General features: G+C 44.6%; 1 protein-coding gene across 3 annotated transcripts in view; it reads left to right on the top strand.

Annotated features, from left to right (window-relative positions):
• The window catches only part of LOC121539152 (collagen alpha-1(XII) chain), a 113,745-nt gene that overhangs the window by 58,078 nt on the left and 30,525 nt on the right, over positions 1-25,142 (top strand). For all 3 annotated transcript variants that reach the window (XM_041847438.2, XM_041847437.2, XM_045214872.1), the window contains 14 exons: positions 3,664-3,806; positions 5,455-5,584; positions 5,700-5,842; positions 6,040-6,169; positions 6,571-6,690; positions 8,650-8,796; positions 8,919-9,035; positions 9,688-9,840; positions 23,445-23,519; positions 23,636-23,775; positions 23,923-24,046; positions 24,254-24,397; positions 24,631-24,795; positions 24,920-24,958. In XM_041847438.2, coding sequence (XP_041703372.2) covers positions 3,664-3,806; positions 5,455-5,584; positions 5,700-5,842; positions 6,040-6,169; positions 6,571-6,690; positions 8,650-8,796; positions 8,919-9,035; positions 9,688-9,840; positions 23,445-23,519; positions 23,636-23,775; positions 23,923-24,046; positions 24,254-24,397; positions 24,631-24,795; positions 24,920-24,958 — 1,770 coding nt within the window. The remainder of the gene's footprint in view (positions 1-3,663; positions 3,807-5,454; positions 5,585-5,699; positions 5,843-6,039; positions 6,170-6,570; positions 6,691-8,649; positions 8,797-8,918; positions 9,036-9,687; positions 9,841-23,444; positions 23,520-23,635; positions 23,776-23,922; positions 24,047-24,253; positions 24,398-24,630; positions 24,796-24,919; positions 24,959-25,142) is intronic.

Genomic DNA, 25,142 nt, shown 5'->3' on the forward strand with positions numbered 1-25,142 from the left:
TATGGGAGCTGCCACATGTCCAAAACCCTGGATAAACCTCCGGTAATAATTCGCAAAACCCAAGAACTGTTGCACCTCTTTCACAGTGGTTGGGGTTTGCCAATTACGCACAGCTGACACCCGGTCAACCTCCATCTTCACCCCTGACGCAGACAACTGATAACCCAAAAAGGTTAACAGACATTTCTCTGCCTTGACATATAGGTCATGCTCCAACAGTCTCCTCAACACTCGGCGCACCAGGGCTACATGCTCAGCTCGGGTAGAACTGTACACCAGAATATCGTCTATGTACACGACTACTCCCTGCCCCTGCATGTCCCGGAAAATCTCATCTACAAAGGATTGGAAGACTGAGGGAGCATTCATTAACCCATATGGCATGACGAGATACTCGTAATGACCGGAGGTCGTGCTAAATGCTGTCTTCCATTCATCGCCCTCTCTAATGCGCACCAAGTTATATGCGCTCCTGAGATCCAATTTTGTGAAGAACTGAGCACCGTGTAATGACTCCGTCATAGTCGCAATCAGAGGAAGTGGATAACTGTACTTCACCGTAATCTGATTGAGACCGCGGTAATCAATACACGGGCGCAAACCTCCATCTTTTTTCTTCACAAAAAAGAAGCTTGAGGAAGCGGGTGAAGTGGAGACCCGTATGTATCCCTGTCTCAGAGACTCAGCGATGTAAGTTTCCATCGCCTTCCTCTCCTCTTGAGACAAGGGATACACATGGCTCCGCGGGAGGGCTGCTCCTAACTGGAGATCTATCGCACAATCCCCTATGAGGCGGCAGCTGCGCCGACCTTGTCTTACTAAACACCAGTGTCAAATCCTCATACTCGGGGGGAATATGCAGTGCGGGCATTTGATTTGGACTCTCCACCGAGGTCGCCCCTATGGAAACACCCAGACATAGCCCCTCACACTGAACAGACCACCCTTTAAGAGCTTTCTCTCGCCACGAAATAGTAGGATCATGGGTAATCAACCAGGGAAGTCCCAGCACCACCGGATACGCAGGAGAGTCAATCAGATAGAGCTGAATCGTCTCCTCATGACCCCCCTGCGTCTTCATCCTAAGGGGCGCTGTGACCTCCCTAATTAACCCAGATCCTAACGGACTGGCTATCTAGGGCATGTACAGGGAAAGGCTTATCAACGGGAAGGAGAGGAATCCCTAACTCTACACAGAACTGGCGATCTACAAAATTCCCAGCTGCGCCTGAATCTACTAGCGCCTTATGCTGGGGAACGAGGTGCAACCTGTGGAAAACAAACAGGCAAGGTTATGTGAACGACAGAAAGCTCTGGGTAAGTAGGGCGCCTACTCACCTGGGAGGACTCCCCAATGCGTGGCCTGCCTTTACCTCCACCGGGGGACCCTCCCCAACACCTAGCCGCGGTGTGCCCTCCACGGCCACAGTTGGTGCAGGGAACGGCCCCCTCGGGTTCCTACTCCTCCGTTCTCTAGCGCCAGCACCTCCGAGCTCCATAGGGCTCGGCTCGGAGGTGCCGGAAGGTGGAATGGGCAACCCCCACCCGGGACGTCCACGGGTGGCGAGCAGGGTGTCCAGCCGAATGGCCATGTCGACCAGTTGGTCAAAGCGACAACGTGGTATCCCCTGCACGCCAACTCTCTCTGGACGTCCTCCCGGAGGCTGCAGCGGAAGTGGTCATGAGGGCCCGCTCATTCCACCCTGCATCTGCCGCTAGAGTCCGGAACTCCAAAGCAAAATCCTGTGCGCTCCTCATCCCCTGTCGGAGGTAGAATAGACGCTCCCCCGCCGCCTTCCCTTCTGGTGGATGGTCAAACACGGCACGGAAGCGGCGGGAGAACGCCGCGTAGGTAATAGTAGCGGCGTCTATTCTCCTCCATTCGGCGTTGGCCCACTCCAACGCCTTGCCGGTGAGACAGGAGATGAGGGCGGAGACGCTCTCGTGTCCCGAGGGGCGCCGGGTGTGCGGTGGCGAGTAGAGCTCCACTTGCAGCAGGAACCCTTGACACCCGGCAGCGGAGCCGTCGTACGCCCTCGGGAGCGAGAGCCGAATCCCGCTGGGTTCCAGAAGGGGACAGGAGGACTGACCGATGGGGATGGTCCGGTAGGTGGGGGCGTGGGTACCCGCTGCTTTCCCATCGGTGGAGAGTGTTCATCACCCGATCCAGGGCGTGACCGATCTGGTTGATCCTGTCCTCCTGCCCACGCAGACGGTCCTCCATGATGTCCGTTGGCGCGGTTGCTCCTGCTGATTCCATGGGTGGGATGTGTGATTCTGTCAGTAGCTGAGTGTAGATGCGGTGTGGAAATCAAGCGCAGGAAACACGGGCGTTCGTGAACAGACTTTAGTAAAATAAAGGCAGCACCAAACAGGCGAACAGCCAACCCAACCGGGAGGCAAAATACAAATTACGCACGTGCGTAAAAAGACAATAGCGCACACAGTGCGGACTCTCGAAAACAACAAAACACGAGAGTAAATATGAGAGCAACAGCTAGACAATAACCAATCACACATAACACCTGACCCAACACACGATAACTAAATAGGAAACCAAATCAAACACTAACAAGGGACAGGTGTACAAACAGACAAAACCAAACAAACATGAAACATCGAACGGTGGTAGCTAGTACTCCGGGGACGACGACCGCCGAAGCCTGCCCGAACAAGGAGGAGGAGCAGCCTCGGCCGAAACCGTGACAGTCCTGTATTAGATCCATCAGAATGTACCCCCAGGGACATCGATCAATGATAGCTTTCAAGCTTTTGATCTCTATCAGAATTATAGGACTCCACATCTTGCTTCTTCAATCTCAATGGAATCTATATTTCTTTAGGCAGTCTGACAAATGTTGTTAATCACATCTAAACGGGCCTTTAGTAATCTTTTATCAATTTATGAAATTATTAATTTTTGCTCAGAAAAATGATATTGACGTGGACTACCCATTGATGATGTGCTTTCATGGTGAAGCCCAGGCCTCTTGTTCCTTATTACTTCTGGTCTCTAAGGAAATAAGCTCCCCATGTACTTCCCACTCTGTCTTTATGAGGGTACAATGCTGAGGGGTACAAAGACTGGAAACATCTGCTTTAGTTTTGAAGGCAATTTTCAAAGAGGGCTACAGACCTTCTGAGCAACCGTTAGCTAGGTACTGTAGTGTTATTTACTGAAGGTCAGCATGATATAACTGCTGCCTGTTTAGAGCAGAGTCTGTGTATTGTAGACTGGGGAACTATGTCGTGTTTTGCTACAGTTTTAAGACTGGTCAACTATGTCGTGTTTTGCTGCAGTTTTAAGACAGGACAACTATGTCGTGTTTCGGCAGTTCTAAGATTGGGCAACTATGTCATGTTTTGCTGCAGTTTTAATGGTTGAGTCAACTAGTATGTATTGTATACAGACCCAGTGAAAGCTTTGATGGCTTCAAGGTGAACATTTCCTAGTGTCTCATTCAGCCACCAATAATTTAGTTGGACTCTCGAATGAATTTTTTCGGCTGCTGTTCTCTTCCCACTCACCCCCACTCTCTTCTTTCCCCATATCTCTCTTTCTTTTGCTCTCTCCCTCTCCTCCTCCCTCCCTCCATTCCCCCCCACCCCCCCCACCCCTCTCTCTCTCTCTCTCTCTCTCTCTCTCTCTCTCTCTCTCCACAGTGTCGCGTACCCCTGTGAGGAACATCCAGGTCTTCGGCCCCACCACCAACACCCTGAACGTGCGCTGGGAACCCGCCTCGGGCAAGGTCGTGCAGTACAGGGTTGTCTACGCCCCCCTGAGCGGCACCAAGCCCTCCGAGTCGGTGAGTCACCACCAGGGAGACCCATAGGGATTAACCCCGCCCCAGGTCAGAGGTCAATTGTTAATGTCCAGGAACTTGGGTTGTGTGCGGGGGTGGCCGAGTCGAACGCTTCAGTTAATTTACAGATTTACATCACTACAGCTCTTTGTGAAGGAACAGAACGGAGCAACATCTACCTGTTTGTGCTCCACATCGACCGTCTCTCTGGTGGTGGTTCTTATTTAACAGTCTATTACTGGTTTAAGGCGAGATGTTCATGTTCATTAATTAAAACAGGAAGCTGTCTGGGCTTTTTCCCCTCCTTATGTGGCTTGACGGTGCCCACATCTGGAGTTATAAAGGATGTCACAAACAACTAATAGAGTGCTACTTGACATTGCACAAACAGCCACATCTGTGAGAAGCATTGAGACACTGAGACCCTGTTTTAACTTAACAGGTCTTTGAAGAGTGATGCTGTTCCATTTTATTGATAGCTAGAAGTACTGTCTTTGTTCTTATAAAGCCATAACATTGTGTTTCTGTGGGAATATTATGATGAACTTAGGGCTGGACTTTTCCAGTGCCAGGGCCAGCTTTCCACGTCAGCAGCCATGTGGCCAGTGTCACGATGCACCATCAAATTTAACACAGGGAGGTTTGGTGTATGCATTACTAGATTAGGAAAGCAGCCTTGTCATATTGGGTTTACTTCTTGAGAAGAACATGTTGCTATTAAACCCTCCAAAGTGGTGACCGGCGTAAGGGTTCGATGACGTTCGCCAAAAACAGTCCCATCAGAGACACAGAAATAGAGATACACACATTGAACATGACGCAATGGTGTTTGGGGTCAAAGTGAGAGAGGGAAACCAGATGCTGGGTGGGTGGACTCCTGTATATTTTGTACGGTATGTGATACTAGGACAAGGCAGGTAGATGAGAAGATCAGGGTAGAGGCTGGTTTACCTTTGATAATGTTATCAAGAGACAGAAAAGTGGGGTCTGGTATCTAGTATGGGTGAACTCAGGGGTAACACAGACACACAGAGATTAGCACAAATCAGTTAGGTCAGAGCAGAGGAGCCAGGCTGCTGTAAGCAACTGTCAACACATTACGTTAGTTACTCAGTGTGTTATTGCCCTAACTGTCTGGAGGGGCCCTACATCATTGACATAAAATTCATACTTGTGTTCCCCCTTTCACTGAGCACTGAGAAGTGTCAAAACAAGTGGTTGTTGAGTGAGGTGAGGTGAGGACGAGCTGATAGAGGTGTCACACTGAAACAGCTGTCAGGTTGTCAGACTGGGGGATCATAGTGAGTGTCAGAGCTGCCAGGACCGTGGGTCACAACAGCATGACAGCATGATTGTTGTTTTCCCCATACAGCTGACACACTTTTCAGACAGGAAGTACTCTTCTCCCCCATCTGGATGTGTCAGTGTAGGCTAGCCTAATTGATGTAGAATAATGTAGATAGTTACAGCTATCCTTGTTATTACTATTAACGCTTGTCTTCATCATAATTTCTCTAGTTTTGAGAATCAAACGTGTGGGTGCGAAAGTTGTAGTTTGATTGAATCCAACCCACTGTAATGCATGCTGTATGCTGTAGACGGCGATTGGTCCTTCAGTGCTGACCTCTGTGTCTCTATCCCCTCTGGTCAGATCCTGGTTCCTGGGACATCCACCACCACCCTGCTGGAGCAGCTGGTCCCAGACACGCCCTACAACGTGGGAGTGGTCGCCATCTACGCTGACGGAGAAGGACCGCCGGCTGAAAACAAGGGCACAACACGTAAGATCCAGTATATACTATCTATCATACATAAGATCCTATTGCCTTTACATGTTTATCCACATCCAAGTAGATGCTTGATATTGTGCTAACTTCTTTATTGTCCCTGTCCCAGTTCCCCGCAGTGGCCCAAGGAACATGCGTGTGTATGATGCCACCACCAGCTCTCTGACCGTGGCATGGGAACATGCTGAGGGACCCGTGCAGCAGTATAAGATCACCTACGCCCCCACCACTGGAGATCCCATCGAGGAGCACGTAAGCACCTATATTGCTGGTATTTCTGATGATATCCTCATCAAACACCATCTTGATGAGTCTACAGCATGAATTAGAGTGTTGCCCAAGGCACAATGTGAGGAGGTTGTCAGGATCCTTATTTCTCCTCTGTTTGAAGTACCTGTTGAATAGTATTAATGAACAGTAATACAATGTTCTGCCTGTGTGTCCTGTAGACTATGGTTCCTGGGAACAGAAATACCGTCATCCTGCCCAACCTGGATCCAGACACTCCCTATAAGATCAACGTGCAGGCCATCTACCCTGACGGACCAGGGGGAGATCTGGATGGAGACGGGCGTACAGGTACACTAGCACATTATATGCTTGGTGCACTATTCAACATGATAGACAAACAGACCCACACTGTTCTTCACAAACACAGTTGTTTGCAGACACATACTGTAAGTTATAGTCACACACACACATTCAAGTAGAGTTTTATAAACTCAGCCAATTATTATTATTCTTGATGTCAGAAACATGGCTTCAGCTCAGTCTGCCTGTGAATGCCAGATACTTTTGAACTGGCTGTCCTCCAATGGTAGATCTCACTAGAGCTGCCCAATACCCAGTCTAATTTCCTCTATCAAGTTACACCACATCAAAGCAAAGACATAGCTTAGGACTGCATGGCTGTGATATTAATGTTAATATTGTAATATGTTTTTAATATGTTTTGACGGTCTGTATTTTCTTCCTCACAGTTGGCATGCTGGGACCTCAGAATCTGAGAGTGTCAGATGAGTGGTATACTCGCTTCAGGGTGTCCTGGGACCCTGCACCCTCCAGAGTGGTGGGCTACAAACTGGTCTACTCGCCTGAAGGTTAGATAGCTACTATTTTACTATTCTAATATACTATTCTATTCAGCTGTGAAAGAAGATTCACTTGACTTACTTAATATACAGTGGGGAAAAAAGGTATTTAGTCAGCCACCAATTGTGCAAGTTCTCTTCTCTTCAATAACAACAGTTTCTCAATACTTTGTTATATACCCTTTGTTGGCAATGACACAGGTCAAACGTTTTCTGTAAGTCTTCACAAGGTTTTCACACACTGTTGCTGGTATTTTGGCCCATTCCTCCATGCAGATCTCCTCTAGAGCAGTGATGTTTTGGGGCTGTCGCTGGGCAACACAGACTTTCAACTCCCTCCAAAGATTTTCTATGGGGTTGAGATCTGGAGACTGGCTAGGCCACTCCAGGACCTTGAAATGCTTCTTACGAAGCCACTCCATCGTTGCCCGGGCGGTGTGTTTGGCATCATTGTCATGCTGAAAGACCCAGCCACATTTCATCTTCAATGCCCTTGCTGATGGAAGGAGGTTTTCACTCAAAATCTCACGATGCATGGCCCCATTCATTCTTTCCTTTACACGGATCAGTCGTCCTGGTCCCTTTGCAGAAAAACAGCCCCAAAGCATGATGTTTCCACCCCCATGCTTCACAGTAGGTATGGTGTTCTTTGGATGCAACTCAGCATTCTTTGTCCTCCAAACACGACGAGTTGAGTTTTTACCAAAAAGTTCTATTTTGGTTTCATCTGACCATATGACATTCTCCCAATCCTCTTCTGGATCATCCAAATGCACTCTAGCAAACTTCAGACGGGCCTGGACATGTACTGGCTTAAGCAGGGGGACACGTCTCGCACTGCAGGATTTGAGTCCCTGGCGGCATAGTGTGTTACTGATGGTAGGCTTTGTTACTTTGGTCCCAGCTCTCTGCAGGTCATTCACTAGGTCCCCCCCGTGTGGTTCTGGGATTTTTGCTCACCGTTCTTGTGATCATTTTGACCCCACGGGGTGAGATCTTGCGTGGAGCCCTAGATCGAGGGAGATTATCAGTGGTCTTGTATGTCTTCCATTTCCTAATAATTGCTCCCACAGTTGATTTCTTCAAACCAAGCTGCTTACCTATTGCAGATTCAGTCTTCCCAGCCTGGTGCAGGTCTACAATTTTGTTTCTGGTGTCCTTTGACAGCTCTTTGGTCTTGGCCATAGTGGAGTTTGGAGTGTGACTGTTTGAGGTTGTGGACAGGTGTCTTTTATACTGATAACAAGTTCAAACAGGTGCCATTAATACAGGTAATGAGTGGAGGACAGAGGAGCCTCTTAAAGAAGAAGTTACAGGTCTGTGAGAGCCAGAAATCTTGCTTGTTTGTAGGTGACCAAATACTTATTTTCCACCATAATTTGCAAATAAATTCATTAAAAATCCTACAATGTGATTTTCTGGATTTTTTTTTCTCAATTTGTCTGTCATAGTTGACGTGTACCTATGATGAAAATTACAGGCCTATCTCATCTTTTTAAGTGGGAGAACTTGCACAATTGGTGGCTGACTAAATACTTTTTTTCCCCACTGTACCTATCCAACTATAGAAGACAGTCACAGATATGTTTTGAAGATGTGATTGTTATTGACCTGGAGTGTCCCTGTCTGTGCCTGCTGTTATTGACCACCTGGAGTGTCCCTGTCTGTGCCTGCTGTTATTGACCACCTGGAGTGTCCCTGTCTGTGTCTGCTGTTATTGACCTGGAGTGTCCCTGTCTGTGCCTGCTGTTATTGGCCACATGGAGTGTCCCTGTCTGTGTCTGCTGTTATTGACCTGGAGTGTCCCTGTCTGTGTCTCCTGTTATTGACCTGGAGTGTCCCTGTCTGTGTCTGCTGTTATTGGCCACATGGAGTGTCCCTGTCTGTGTCTGCTGTTATTGACCTGGAGTGTCCCTGTCTGTGCCTGCTGTTATTGACCACCTGGAGTGTCCCTGTCTGTGCCTGCAGGTACTGATCAGACCATGGAGACGTTTGTTGGAGATGTGACCAGCTACCAGCTGCACAACCTGCAGCCTGGAACCACCTACGACCTCAAGGTATTGGCCCAGTACGACGCTGGCCTCAGCGGACCTCTCATTGGACAAGGAACCACACGTAAGTGATTGATTTGTTGTTTGATTGGTTGCTTGATTCATGAGTTGTTTGGTTCATCAAATGATTGTTTGTTTGATTGATTGATTGATTGATTGGTTGGTTGACTGTTCCTGTCTTCACAGTGTACCTGAACATCACTGACCTGACCACCTACAATGTTGGTTATGACACCTTCTGCATGAGATGGACCCCCCACAGGGCTGCCACTTCCTACAGACTCAAACTGAATCCGTTCGACCGTAAGTACTATACCTGGCTGGGAGCCCATTCAGTCCATATAACCTTGATCCCTATGGGGGAGAACTGTTTCTATACAGTAGCTGTTGTTTTATATTGATTTCAGAATGTCTACTGTCGATCAGATATGTAGACAAAGTTTTACCACCCTATCACAAAGGTGTACTTGTTAGAATGTCTAAATATGTTATATAATTGTATTTTATTCATGCCCACTGATCCATCTGTTTCCTATTAACTCTCCGACGCTGGAGTACTGTAAGAGAAGAAAAAAAAGATGGGAAAAAATGTTGGAATATTTAAGTCTGTTTACAGTATGGTAGACATTATAGATGGAAGCAGTGCACTTTGCCACATTAAGTTAATTCATGTTTGTTTGAAAGGGCATATTGAATAACACAAAACACTGTATAAGCCCACTGTTACCTCAGTCCAAGCGCTACCACTAGCTGGCTTTAACCCATCTCCTTCCCCTCTCTTTGAAGATAATAATAATAATGATAATGGATTAGATTTATATAGCGCTTTTTCCAGGTGCTCAAAGTGATTTCCAGTTGCTCAAAGTGCTTGGGGATAAATGAGGTATACCTTTAAAGTGTATGGGGATAAATAATCTGATCCACTGCCAATGTGTGTTACTCTTTCCTCCTACAGCCTCTAACAAGGGAGGTCAGGAGACCACCATCACTGGGTCTGAGAGCCACTACTGTTGGGACGGCCTGACCCCTGACGCCCTCTACAATGCCACCGTGTACACACAGACCCCCAACCTGGAGGGGCCCGGAGTCAGCGTCAAGGAGAGGACACGTAAGAAACCCCACTAACCATCAGACCTGTAACATGTAGCATTTCATTGTGTTTACATTTTACATTTACGCTCTTATCCAGAGCGACTTACATTTACGTCATTTAGCAGACGCTCTTATCCAGAGCGACCTACAAATTGGTGCGTTCAACTTATGATTGCCAGTGGGACAACCACTTTTTATTTTAATTTTTTATGGGTGGGTGGGGGAGGGGGAGGGTAGAAGGATTACTTTTATACTATTCCAGGTATTCCTTAAAGAGGTAGGGTTTCAAGTGTCTCCGGAAGGTGGTCAGTGACTCCGCTGTCCTGGCGTTGTGGGGGAGCTTGTTCCACCATTGGGGTGCCAGAGCAGCAAATAGCTTTGACTGGGCTGAGCGGGAACTGTGCTTCCGTAGAGGTAGGGGGGCTAGCAGGCCAGAGGTGGATGAACGTAGTGCCCTCGTTTGGGTGTAGGGTCTGATCAGAGCCTGAAGGTAAGGAGGTGCCATTCCCCTCACAGCTCCGTAGGTAAGCACCATGGTCTTGTAGTAGAGGCGAGCCTCAACTGGAAGCCAGTGGAGTGTGCGGAGGAGCGGGGTGACATGAGAGAACTTGGGAAGGTTGAACACCAGTAGGGGTTTAATGGCACAGGTAGGGAGCCCAACCAACAGCGAATTGCAGTAATCCAGATGGGAGATGACAAGTGCCTGGATTAGGACCTGTGACGCTTTCTGTGTAAGGTATGGTCGTACTCTGCGAATGTTGTAGAGCATGAACCTGCAGGATCGGGTCACCGCTTTGATGTTAGCGGAGAACGACAGGGTGTTGTTCAGGGTCACGCCAAGGTTCTTTGCACTCTGGGAGGAGGACACAATGGAGTTGTCAACCGTGATGGCGAGATCAGGGAGCGGGCAGTCCTTCCCCGGAAGGAAGAGCAGCTCCGTCTTGCCGAGGTTCAGCTTGAGGTGGTGATCCGACATCCACACTGATATGTCTGCCAGACATGCAGAGATGCAATTCGCCACCTGGTTATCAGAAGGGGGAAAGGAGAAAGTTAATTGTGTGTCATCTGCGTAGCAATGACAGAGCCAAGTGACTTGGTGTATAGAGAGAATAGGAGAGGGCCTAGAACTGAACCCTGGGGGACACCAGTGGTGAGAGCACGTGGTGTGGAGACAGATTCTCGCCACGCCACCTGGTAGGAGCGACCTGTCAGGTAGGACGCAATCCAAGAGTGAGCAGCGCCGGAGATGCCCAACTCGGAGAGGGTGGAGAGGAGGATCTGATGGTTCACAGTATCAAAGGTAGCAGATAGGTCTAGAAGGATAAGAGCAGAGGAGAGAGAGTTAGCTTTAGCAGTGTGGAGAGCCTCCGTGACACAGAGAAGAGCAGTCTCAGTTGAATGACCAGTCTTGAAACCTGACTGGTTTGGATCAAGAAGGTAATTCTGAGAGAGATAGCAGGAGAGTTGGCTAGAGACGGCACGCTCAAGAGTTTTGGAGAGAAAAGAAAGAAGGGATACTGGTCTGTAGTTGTTGACATCGGAGGGATCGAGTGTAGGTTTTTTGAGGATGGGTGCAACTCTCGCTCTCTTGAAAACGGAAGGGACATGGCCAGCGGTCAAGGATGAGTTGATGAGCGAGGTGAGGTAAGGGAGAAGGTCTCCGGAAATGGTCTGGAGAAGAGAGGAGGGGATAGGGTCAAGCGGGCAGGTTGTTGGGCGGCCGGCCATCACAAGTCACAAGATTTCATCTGGAGAGAGAGGGGAGAAAGAAGTCAAAGCATAGGGTAGGGCAGCATGAGCAGGACCAGCGGTGTCCTTTGACTTAATAAATGAGGATCGGATGTCGTCAACCTTCTTTTCAAAATGGTTGACGAAGTCATCCACAGAGTGGGAGGAGGGAGGAGGGAGGGGGAGGAGGAGGAGGGTTCAGCAGGGAGGAGAAGGTGGCAAAGAGCTTCCTAGGGTTAGAGGCAGAGTCTTGAAATTTAGAGTGGTAGAAAGTGGCTTTAGCAGCAGAAACAGAGGAAGAGAATGTAGAGAGGAGGGAGTGAAAAGATGACAGGTCCGCAGGGAGTCTAGTTTTCCTCAATTTCCGCTCGGCTTCCCGGAGCCCTGTTCTGTGAGCTCGCAATGAGTCGTCAAGCCACGGAGCAGGAGGGGAGGACCGAGCCGGCCGGGAGGATAGGGGACATAGAGAGTCAAAAGATGCAGAAAGGGAGGAGAGGATGGTTGAGGAGGCAGAATCAGGAAATCGGAGAGAGAAGGATTTAGCAGAGGGAAGAGATGATAGGATGGAAGAGGAGAGAGTAGCGGGAGAGAGAGAGCGAAGGTTGCGACGGCACATTACCATCTGAGTAGGGGCAGAGTGAGTAGTGTAGGAGGAGAGCGAGCGAGAAAAGGATACAAAGTAGTGGTCGGAGACTTGGAGGGGAGTTGCAGTGAGATTAGTAGAAGAACAGCATCTAGTAAAGATGAGGTCAAGCGTATTGCCTACCTTGTGAGTAGGGGGGGGCGGTGAGAGGGTGAGGTCAAAAGAGGAAAGGAGTGGAAAGAAGGAGGCAGAGAGAAATGAGTAGGCAGACGTAGGGACGTTAAAGTCACCCAGAACTGTGAGGGGTGAGCCATCCTCAGGAAAGGAACTTATCAAGGCGTCAAGCTCATTGATGAACTCTCCAAGGCAACCTGGAGGGCGATAAATGATAAAGATGTTAAGCTTGAATGGGCTAGTGACTGTGACAGTGTGGTGTCGAGAAAACAATGCTAATTATGCTGTGAGAACAAGGGAATCCGCTGACACTGTCCTCGATTATAATTATTTATTACGTTTGAAGATCTCAGCGCCAATTTACAGATATCTGCCGATATCTGGAGAATAACCGGCTCCAATCTGTTATATGTTATTCTCCCCGTCCTTTGTTTTAACCTTGGTATTTATCCTATGCCCTATGTAACATAATATGGGTGTTTTCCCCTACAGACCAATCCCAGGACTCCACCTAACAGACTTCCTCGGCTTTAGGGTGCCCCTATAGAACTACTCTCCAGATGCTCCCTTTAAGCTTAGTCAACATCCTCTAAGACCATTTGCAACCATTAGCAAAGTCATGAATTCCTTAGATACCACATATTTCCCCCCTTCGAGACTAACTAAGTCTCGAAACCAAAAAGAATAGGTTTTTGACAAATAACAATTTTTCTCTTATTGAGTATCTTTAACAATAAACCGAATTTTATGGAGAGTAAACACCTTTTTCTATGGAGTGTAAATACATTACTATGAAATATGAAAAAATCTTTATGGAGTGTGAGAGCGAAAAACCTGTCTGGCAGCTTTCTTTCCAAAAATCCATCAATCAATCAAGACAGTAGAATTCTCTCACGGCCCCTCTGCCCCAGGCAACCACTTAAGTACTCCAGATCAATTCATACATCTTTATCAATGCATTTTAAACTATGATGCAATTAAATACACATGAAAGCCTCAGCAAACAAAATACAATCAAATTTGTCCACATTCAGGCTGGTCGACCCATCGGACCCTCCTGTGGATTCTCTCTATCCCTGCCTAGACCCAATATCCCTAAGCATCCACAAAATAAACAAAAACATCTGAGATCCCCACATGTACCCAATAACAGCAAATATCATTCTTCAAAAATGTATACAGAAAGAATATGACACAAATTATGTATTACACATGCAAATATGTCTATATATCATTGCAGACACTGGAATGTAGTCCACTACACTTCATCTCCTCAGCAGTGTCGACTTCCAATGCAACGTCGATGATGGAATCTGAACCTTTCCACACCTTCCTTGTTCCACTTCCTCCAGTCCATTCATATTGTCCCTTCATATTGTCCCTTCATATTGTCCCTTCATATTGTCCATGTTTGAGTATTTGAATCCCCTCTACACATTCCCCCATATGCTTCTGGAAGAAAAGAAAAGACCAAACAGTATCTTTTGCAAAACAACACATTCAAATTAAAACATCAATATCAACTAAAAATTATATATACAATTATATATAAAATGAATCACATTCCATTTCCCCCCTTTGATTCATCACAAAATACTAACTATCACCATAATATTCAAAAACATGTGAAAAATTCAAAATTGATATCTATCCATCAATACTCCTTTGAGTCTTGACAGAAGGTTAAACCCTCTTATCGTTTCATTTGCAAAACCCTTCAAAGTATAGGTAATATTATCTATGTTATCTTCCCAAAATGTTACACCACACCATGGAAAAAGTCCCCACTTCTCTCCTAGACTTATCCTCCAATGGTAGCTTCCCAGACTATGAAACTTCTCTCTTTCAGAATCAGATTTATCTCTTTCCCTTGCTTCCCCTCTTTTAATTTTAAAAACCTCATATGGAAGCTTCAACTTCAACATGTAACAACATCCTTTCCATCCATAGGGTAAGAATATATTATTTCTCACCACAAACACCAGATGTTTCTCTAAAATTCCCAATAGTCACATTACCATGCACAAACTTCTCTTTCCATCAAAGTACTTATCTTCTTACTAAATTAAACATCAAAGTTACATTATATTTCTCATTACTAACCTTATGTTCCGGCTTACCCAAAGTCATCATATAATCTGATATTCCCCTAAACATCCCCTTTCCATCATATGTTTTATTTTAACAAAAACAGCTTTTAGCCCTCACTGGTTTCACCTCCAATGCTTCATGAAGCGCTGTTAACTGATTTTCCTTCCCATCTAACAAATTCCCATAGGTTAATTCACTTAACCAATAACACTTAAACCTAGGCCTAAACAAATGCTTCCACAACTACATTATTATATCTGTTAATGATTGTTGCTGATACAACAGCCATTATAAAGCATAAGATTGACACATACTTGACAGAGGTTGAGCTACCTTCTCTAAGATTCAACCCCATGTTCCTGGTGCTGAAATTCTCAACAGACATGGACCCTCAACATTCCTCACTGATCTTACAGAATGAGTTAACTCCTTGAACCAAAGATTCCTACCTGCCCATCCATCTTTAATTTCCAAACAGAAGAATCAAATCCATATGCCTTCCATTTAGTTTCTCTCTTCCCTAACGAGCAGTATTGATCAGATATATCTTCTTGTCTTCCATCAAAATCAAATAACTCATCCTGTACCTCCATGATAGTATTCTCCCTCTAACATTACTCAAAATAAGTTAGCAATCACTCATAACCCTCTTCCACTTCATATCGTTGTACAAAATATACTTCCTTTCACTAGGTGAAACAGCTTCTACTTCTTGTCCTCATAACAACACTTCTTCTCCATAATTATCTCTCCACATGAGATGAATATCACCTCTACACATTCCTTCTCTCACATCTACAAGGAAGATGAGCTGTACCACCCATCCTAACCCTAATGACAGTCTTTTCCTCTAAAATTGGTGCTGGAGCGATTGGCTCCCTTGTGATATATTTATAGCTTTAATAACTGTCAATGTTGAAAGAGTTGAATTGCTTCTCACTGTTGTTTTAATAGGCTGAAGTGTTGATGTCATTGTTGTTGATTCATCCATTTTCCCTAAAGCTTTGAACTCTTTACTTGTATTTCCATCTATCACCACTAGTGTCAATACATTAACTCTCAGTCCCAACTCTAATCCCTCACTTTCAACCTGTTGATTATAAAAATTACATTTATAATCACCTTGATCCCCCTGCTGGGAATTGTACACATAGAGACTACAGTCACCCTCAATCTTCTCTTATCATTCAGCAACGCATACTTTCTCAATGCAACTGCTCCTAACAGATCTAAACTCCTGCCATATCTATCTTCCCACTGAACTCTAAATTTCCCTTCACCACTGTTCTCTCTCTCTTACTAACTAACATTGAAGCTGAGCTGACTGTCCTAGAGTTCCTTCAACCCTAGTTTTCATAACTTTTTAGTCTGACTTTTTCCCTAATTTTTCCAAAAACCATTTCACTGATTTATCCACAAATTCCTTTCCCCCTAATTTTAGAATATTTGATCGGGTAGTCCCCACCTGCTTATTACTTCTTTACACAAAAACTTGGCAAAAGATTGAGCATCTTTTAGCTTAGTTTGACATCTTATGCACCTCTTGGTGTAGGAATGTAACCAAGAATAACAGTCACCCCCTGTAAACATTATTTTTCAGACAGATTATGCACCTTCCTATGACATAGTCAATCTATTCAAGCAAATATGATTCCCAAAAACCCTACTCCTTTATGATCTTTCTCCTAATCTCCCCCCTTGCAACATTAGCTAACCCCTAGCTTCCTAAATCCTCAGACCTAATAGGTCTAGAGGCGCTACTATCAACCCCTCATGGTTTCTCCCAAAACAACAATTGATTGCTACTCGAAGGATTTTTTCTATTGTCTTCAAAACACCTGCTTTTGAAAGTCCTTCAATTCCTGGTTCAATCCCTTGGATTGCTTCATCATTCAATGGATACTGATTCTTCCAAGGAGGTCTGCCTCCTCGTCGAAGTTCAACTTTCACCTTAATTGGGCTGATTTCACAAATCCAATATCAGTACTACTTTGATATCACAAACATTCTTGAACTTTTTGCAACATCTCCTCTTTAATAGATTTTCAATCCATCTTCACACTGCAAATAGATTCATGTGTCATCCGTACAGCTTATGACTCTCCTTGTCCTTGAGCCAAAATCATCATTTTCAGAAATTGCTGATCTTCACTCCTCCAAATCCCCCAATTCTCTTTCATCGGTACAAAAACAGCTTTCTCTGCTTCTGTCTTCATTTCTCCTATTTACTTCTGCTCATGGCCCTCAGAAACCAACAAGGCCACATGTTGCACTCTTCTCAATCTCCAATTCTTTATCCAGATAATAATCTATGTTTATCTTCATAGCTGCTCCTTGTGGTCCTAAAATTATTCAACAGAAGCTGAGTTGAACTTTCTTTAGTTGATGACTCAACCATTCCTCTGAGTTCAATCCGGCAGCATTCTTGAAATATTTGAGCTGAGTTGAAATGGATATTCCAGAAGCCCTTAAATTTCTTCCATATCTTAGCCTGCTTCAAAAAATCTTCACTGAGATTTCCAATCCAGAATACTGTAGACAAATCCATCTCTGTCATCATCAACAATTGGTAAACCTTTTCCTTTGGCACTTCTACCAGACAGCCGTCTGGTGTACATCTTATTGTACAATTCAACTTCCAAAATGCATCTCTTCCCAACAATGCAATAGGTATATGTTCTGATACCAGTATGGGTATTGTAATTTTCTAATTTTCATAGCCAAGCTCAATTGGTTCCTTAAGAGTAATCAACTGTTTCACTCCCTCAAATCCCTGTCCTAATTAGTTGATTTGACATAGTGAGATGTGTAACCTCTTCAGGCTGAACACAGATAAAAGCAGTTCCGCTATCCATCATCACTTCCCATGGTCAGTTGTTTATTTTCACCTCAATTGTTGGATCTTTTTCCCCCAACTGGTGCTACCAGCTGACACCCCCCTTTCGGATCTTCTAGGCACCCCTAGAATCCTTGCTCCTTGCCCCTATAAGGGTTCACCTGTCCTCCAGATGATCTTCACTTGCTCCTGTATCTTCCTCTGAAATTCCCTCTTGTGTTTCCTTCTGGCCCATTACACTCACAGGCAAATTCACCAACCTGTCCACAATCATAACACACTTCTCAAGATTGCTGGAAGTATGGCTTAAATCTTCCTCCTCTTCCTCTTTCTAAGCCTTCTCGTCCTCTTCCTCTCCAATTCTTTGTCTTTCCAGAAACTGGCTATGGATATGAAATAGCTTGTACCACTAGTTGTGGCTGGTACAATTGCATTTGACCTTGTTCAGTTGAAGCTGTGGCAGTGATTGTTGATTTGGTGCACACTGATTCTTCATAACCAAAGCTTTTCTTTCTCCTTCTTATTCTCCCCCAGTTGTATTTCATCAAGTTTTCTGAGAGTTTCTTGGTCCTGTTCTTTCTAGTTGTGTTCCTTCTTCCTCTACAGATCCACTTGATGGGCTATATGATCTCTATAGACACATTTTGTCATGCTTCCAAGTCCAACCACCTCTGCCAGTTTGCTCCTTACTTGTGAGGGCAGTCCCATCTGCAGTTTAGCTCTCAAAATTGACTTCTCAATTTGACTCACATCTGGATCATTTCCAATAATATTTCTCCACACTTGATGAACTCTTGACACATAGGCTCTCAGATGTTCTTGTTGTCCTAGTGGATCAATCAGAATGTTGTCAGGATGCACATTTGTTGGAAACATATCTTTCAGTGCTCTCCACAGCCGATCTCCACTTGCAGCCAACAATTCAGGGTCATTCACCTCAGTCCCCACATATCTATTAAGTCCCGCTCTCTGAAAAATGTCTTCCATATCTGGAATCCCAAGGAGATTAGCCAAAAGTATCTTAATGTCTCCTATGGCAGACTATGTTCCCACCATAATTTCTTCCAATTTTTGAAATCCAAGGATATGCTCCATCTTGAAGAGTAGACAGCTTCTGAAGTATATCTGACATATCGGTATTCTTCAAAGGCTTATATTCTAGTTCTATCCTCGAAATATCATCTGGCATCATCTTCTTACTGGTGCTCTCTTTCCTTGTCCTCAATGTATACTTCTTCTCCAATTCTTGGGATCCTTTTCTCAGCAGTTTTTTCTCTTCTGTATCTTCAGCTTCTTGAGTTGTTCTTCCAGTTCTTTTACTTCTTCTAAATTATTCCCCTTATCCAGGCATAATACGCATCGGTCTATATCTCTTTCTATTTCTTCTGTGCTAATCATTGTAGGATAAAATCCTCCTTAACATAAAGCACCTTTAATCTCCAAATCTTCATCGCTTTCTCCATCTTCACTTTCATCAGAGATCGAATCTCTAGTATCCTTCTTCTTCCTTCAAACATCCATCACCCCTTCTTTCCTCTCTTGCCAACATCCTTCTGATCACAGAGTCATATCCACCCATGATCTCTTCTCTATCACTCTCATCATCATCATCATCATCATCATCTTCTTCATCTTCAAGTTCCATCTTCCTGAACCTCACTCCACCCTTAGATTCCAGACATCTCGTTTTCTTCCTACTTTTGGAGTTTTGGATTCATCTTTATGGTCGTTTCTGCTTTTCCTCTCTCTATTATTCAATCATTTTCATCATGTTGATGACGTCAGGGTTAAGAATCCCTTCCACTAGCCATGATTGTTCAATGTCACGCCAACGTTTATTCCCTTTTCCCGATAACCTTGCAATACCATTAACTAAAGGATTACTATTTTCTACTACATCAACAGGAGGAATTACTTTCATAGTTTTTATGTCCTTTTTCCCCCTTGTAACAACTATTTTATATTCCTTTATTGTGAATTATTTCATTATTTTAGACTATGTAGCCTATAGTTTCCCTCTTTTTTTTTTCTTCCCCAAATTAATTAATTAATCAATTTATTTATTCATCAATTTATTTTATTTTATTTTACCAAATTATTGATTAGTGGCAATCTTACCACATCCGATCAGGAAAAGTAAATGAAAGTAGTCAACTTCAGAGCAATCCAAAAAAGAAAGACCTCTAATCCTGCAACACTACAGCACTCACAAACCCCATTGCTTAATAATTTATTTTTATTTTTTTATTTCACCTTTATTTAACCAGGTAAACCAGTTGAGAACAAGTTCTCATTTACAACTGCGACCTGGCCAAGATAAAGCAAAGCAGTGCGATAAAAAACAACAACACAGAGTTACATATGGGGTAAAACAAAACAAAGTCAAAAATACAACAGATATACATATATATACAGTGTGTGCAAATTTAGCAAGTTATGGAGGTAAGGCAATAAATAGGCTATAGTGCAAAATAATTACAATTTAGTATTAACACTGGAATGATGTGCAAGAGATGATGTGCAAATAGAGATACTGGGGTACAAATGAGCAAAATAAATAACAATATAGGGATGAGGTAGTTGGGCGGGCTAATTTCAGATGGGCTGTGTACAGGTGCAGTGATCGGTAAGGTGCTCTGACAACTGATGCTTAAAGTTAGTGAGGGAGATAAGTGTCTCCAGCTTCAGAGATTTTTGCAATTTGTTCCAGTCATTGGCAGCAGAGAACTGGAAGGAATTGCGGCCAAAGGAGGTGTTGGCTTTGGGGATGACCAGTGAGATATACCCGCTGGAGCGCAGACTACGGGTGGGTGTTGCTATGGTGACCAATGAGCTAAGATAAGGCGGGGATTTGCCTAGCAGTGATTTATAGATGGCCTGGAGCCAGTGGGTTTGGCGACGAATATGTAGTGAGGACCAGCCAACAAGAGCGTAGAGGTCACAGTGGTGGGTATTATATGGGGCTTTGGAGACAAAACGGATGGCACTGTGATAGACAACATCCAATTTGCTGAGTAGAGTGTTGGAGGCTATTTTGTAAATGACATCGCCGAAGTCAAGGATCGGTAGGATAGTCAGTTTTACGAGGGCATGTTTGGCAGCATGAGTGAAGGAGGCTTTGTTGCGAAATAGGAAACCGATTCTAGATTTAACTTTGGATTGGAGATTCTTAATGTGAGTCTGGAAGGAGAGTTTACAGTCTAACCAGACACCTAGATATTTGTAGTTGTCCACATACTCTAGGTCGGACCCGTCTAGAGTAGTGATTCTAGTCGGGTGGGCGGGTGCAAGCAGCGTTCGGTTGAAGAGCATGCATTTAGTTTTACTAGTGTTTAAGAGCAGTTGGAGGCTACTGAAGGAGTGTTGTATGGAATTGAAGCTCGTTTGGAGGTTTGTTAATAAGCACCCAATTACCTTAATTTTACAGAATAATGTCAGTGCTCGATTTCCCCACTCAACTCTAATCAAACCCACTCATGCACAAAAACGTAATTACATCAATTGATCAGTCTGTTGCCAAGTCCTTGTCAAATTGTCATAACATCAAATATGCTAGGCACCCAAAATATCCTCTATGGGAAGGTACGTTTTGTGAATAGAACAGTACTAGCCTTGATTTGACTTGATCCGTTGCAGCGCACTCTGTCGCATGATGCACTCGTCAGCACTTCCTCTCTCTCTCTGTCTCCTCCTTCTCATCGTCTCTCATATCACAGAAGAACAAAGAACAGACAATAATTTAGTAGTTTATGCACTCACTGGGTTATTTCAACCATTCAATACCCCTCTGTTCACATTCGCTCTAAGAAATAAGCAAACAGCTTAATTCAGGAATAGTATAAATAGCTCAATAACATTTTATTTTATTTATTTATTTAATTATTTAAAAAAAATAATCCGTCAACATATCTCTCATTTATCAATTCAATAGATCTCAATCAAATAGTTTCATCGTTAAGCAACAGCCGATTTAACAAACAGAACACTCTATTCGTGTTTATATCTCCCCCTCTCTGTCTGCTCTGAGTCTACGTCTCCCAGCAACTCAGTGCAGGCAGAGGAGTGGCACATTTGCTCTACGTAACTCTAAACTCATAAAATCATACGCATGCGTTGTACATTCACCAATGTGATTTCAGAGTGGAGGGAGCTCTCAAGCAGCTCTCTCCAAGCCTAAACAACAGAAAGTAGACAGTCCCGCTGTACCTCCTCTCTTTCCCCCCATAGACAAACAGTAACACTTAACAGAGCTCACAAACCAACACAAAACACAGAACACAAATCCTACTCTCTTCTACACACACACACATACAATTTAAGAGGCTTATTTCCGTTCCTATGGACCCCTAAGCATGCTACTACCATCGCACCATTTTTCCTTTGTTTCTACATTTTTGCTACCTCGAGTTCCGCGGATATTCAATGAGCGGTTACATCAAACATATACTTCGTCAACTATAAGTTGAGCGGTAACTTGCAACTGAATGTATATACCACAACCTCCAGTCCCCGGGACTGACCTAAATTCACCTAATGCGCTTTTAGGATTTTCGGCCCATCCTAATGATCGCCTCGTTTGAGGGCTTCCATAGATTCGCGATGTTCTAATTTCTATACATTTTCCTTAGTTCCTGGCCTTTCCTTCATTGTATTCTTTTTGAATTTTATTCAAGCAAAATATCCCTATAGACACTCCCCCCTGTTTGCGTTATTACCAGCACAAACACATTTAGAAATTTAGAACGGACTCTTATCCCACAGCAAATAACATCAAAGCACACACGCAAGTTCTTAACGGTGCATTCATTCAACGCACACACACAGACACATAAACTAACCAGTGCCCAAAGTAGTGAGAAAACTCACCCTTATCTGCCGGACTCTGGAGCAAGAGTCAGCTCGGCGCCCATGAATGGAACGCTGAGAAAAGACGCAACACGACCAATATCTCGTCGCCATTATGTGGTGTCGAGAAAACAATGCTAATTATGCTGTGAGAACAAGGGAATCCGCTGACACTGTCCTCGATTATAATTCTTTATTACATTTGAAGATCTCTGCGCCAATTTACAGATATCTGCCGATATCTGGAGAATAACCGGCTCCAATCTGTAATATGTTATTCTCCCCGTACTTTGTTTTAACCGTGGTATTTATCCTATGCCCTATGTAACATAATATGGGTGTTTTCCCCTACAGACCAATCCCAGGACTCCACCTAACAGACTTCCTCGGCTTTAGGGTGCCCCTATAGAACTACTCTCCAGATGCTCCCTTTAAGCTTAGTCAACATCCTCTAAGACCATTTGCAACCATTAGCAAAGTCATAAATTCCTTAGATACCACAACAGCATGGAATTCAAATGAGGAGATAGACAGATGTGTCAGGGGGAAAAGAGAGAATGTCCACTTGGGAGAGATGAGGATTCCTATGCTACCGCCGCGCTGACCAGATGCTCTCGGGGTATGCGAGAACACATGATCAGACGAGGAAAGAGCAGTAGGAGTAGCAGTGTTTTCTGTGGTAATCCATGTTTCCGTCAGCGCCAAGAAGTCGAGGGACTGGAGGGTAGCATAGGCTGAGATGAACTCTGCCTTGTTGGCCGCAGAACGGCAGTTCCAGAGGCTGCCGGAGACCTGGAACTCCACGTGGGTCGTGCGCGCAGGGACCACCAGATTAGAGTGGCAGCAGCCACGTGGTGTGAAGCGTTTGTATGGCCTGTGCAGAGAGTAGAGAACAGCGATAGACAGACACATAGTTGACAGGCTACAGAAAAGGCTACAATAATGCAAAGGAGATCGGAATGAAATTGACTAAACATCTGGGAAAGCGAGAGAGCGGGGCCTCCCTCACTTACGTTTCACTGAAACACTCAAATATAACTCTCCCAACTTCCACTTTAGACATTATAATTGTTGTAAACTACAGCGGTTCAATGTTTTCTAGGAATAGACTCTAAGTTTATTCAGCTAGCTAACTTGGTACAGTATTCTACTGTGAAAACCGCCCAGGGCACCGTATCCTATGACGCCATAGCTAACTAGCATGCTAGCTTCCAATAACACGGTTTAGCACCAATACACACTTATACCTCCCATCACACTCTGGGTGTAAGAAAACACCTGCAGGGGCCTTTGCAGGGGGCTAACATGGAATGCTAGTGAAGTCCAAATGGTTTGACTGTTTATGTTCTGGTCTTTGTTACAGTGATTAAGCCCACAGAGGCCCCAACTGAGCCCCCCACCCCGCCTCCACCCGCCACCATCCCCCCTGCTATGGACGGTAAGGAGAGGCTTAAAGTCAGCATGCTGTGAAGAGAAGAGAAGTGAAGCTAACACAGAGAATAAACTCTTTATACATGTCCTACCTAACATTGACTTGCTCTATGTGCACCACAGTGTGCAGAGGGGCCAAGGCTGACCTGGTGTTCCTGATTGACGGCTCCTGGAGTATCGGAGACGAGAGCTTCAGAAAAGTGATCCAGTTTGTATTCAGCATGATCGGAGCCTTCGACGTCATCCACTCTGGCGGAATGCAGGTACGTAGCCATGAAGACTATCCTCTGAGTGTTAGCTCTTTGATGTTTACAGCATATTCACTTCTCTTTTCCTCTTTCACAGTGTATTCTTCATGTCAATGCTTTATTATTCTCTCTCTCCCTCCCTCTTTTGTCTTCTGGAAACAGGTGTCTTTTGTGCAGTTCAGTGACAGTGCCAAGACAGAGTTCAAACTGAACACTTACCAAGACAAGGGAAGGACCTTGGCTGCACTGCAGCTCGTCCGCTACATGGGAGGAAACACCAAAACAGGTACAGCTACAGACCGCTCTGACTGACTGCTACTCTCAATGTTACTGGATGATATCGTTAACACTCATTGCATAATATTGAGTTAATTAAAAGGTCTACAAACAATCACTCACTGCCAATGTCATCACAGTGTCTTAATCTTGCTGGTGGAGTTAAATGGGTCTATAGTTAAAGGTGGAGACTGATGTCCTACCCCTCTGTGTACAGGTGCTGCTCTAAAGCACGTTGGTGAGAAGGTGTTCACCTCAGACAATGGCATGAGGAAGTACGTGCCTAAGGTTCTGGTGGTCGTCACCGATGGTCGCTCACAAGACGAGGTCCAGAAGAGTGCCTCCAACCTGATACACTCTGGTAAGTGTTCAACGTTTGGATTTGTCCTTACAGATGTCAGTAAACAATATTTTCAGTCAAGATTTAGTCAACCTAAGTGTAGCTACAGAACTATAGGAATGACTAGAGATGTTTTGAGATACAGCATTACTTACTCCTTTTGGGGTTTTCACTGTCAAATTGGAAGATCTGATCAGCCATTGGGCCAGGTCGTATGGACAATAATGGTTGTCTTTGTACTCATCTCGCTCCAGGTTACAGTGTATTTGTGGTCGGTGTGGCCGATGTGGACGTGGCAGAGTTGAGGAACATTGGCAGCAAGCCAAGTGAAAGACACGTCTTTGTTGTGGATGACTTTGACGCATTCGCCAAGATCCAGGACAACCTCCTCACATTCATCTGTGAAACGGCCACATCCAGTAAGATTTACATCTACATTACAAAGTACCTCAAGACACATGTGAAAGCAGATTGATGCTAGCTGTATGTTGTCCTCCAGCCTTTTCCAGCTCATCATGTTTTGTTTTATTTCTCCCTCTTCAGCTTGTCCTTTGATCTACATCAACGGGTTCACCTCACCTGGTAAGTATATGCTACACCTATATTCCTAATAAACTGACAGCTGCTGATAACACCTATGGCAAGGAGCTCTTTACTGACGTAGAAAAACTCGGAGCCCTAATTCATTCCTACCATCAATGTCAGTATTGTGTTCCTGTGCATTGACTTGTATCTTCTCATGATTGTGTATTGACCTGACGTGTGT

The sequence above is a fragment of the Coregonus clupeaformis genome, unplaced genomic scaffold (genome assembly GCF_020615455.1).
Source record: "Coregonus clupeaformis isolate EN_2021a unplaced genomic scaffold, ASM2061545v1 scaf0329, whole genome shotgun sequence".
Taxonomy (NCBI): domain Eukaryota; kingdom Metazoa; phylum Chordata; class Actinopteri; order Salmoniformes; family Salmonidae; genus Coregonus; species Coregonus clupeaformis.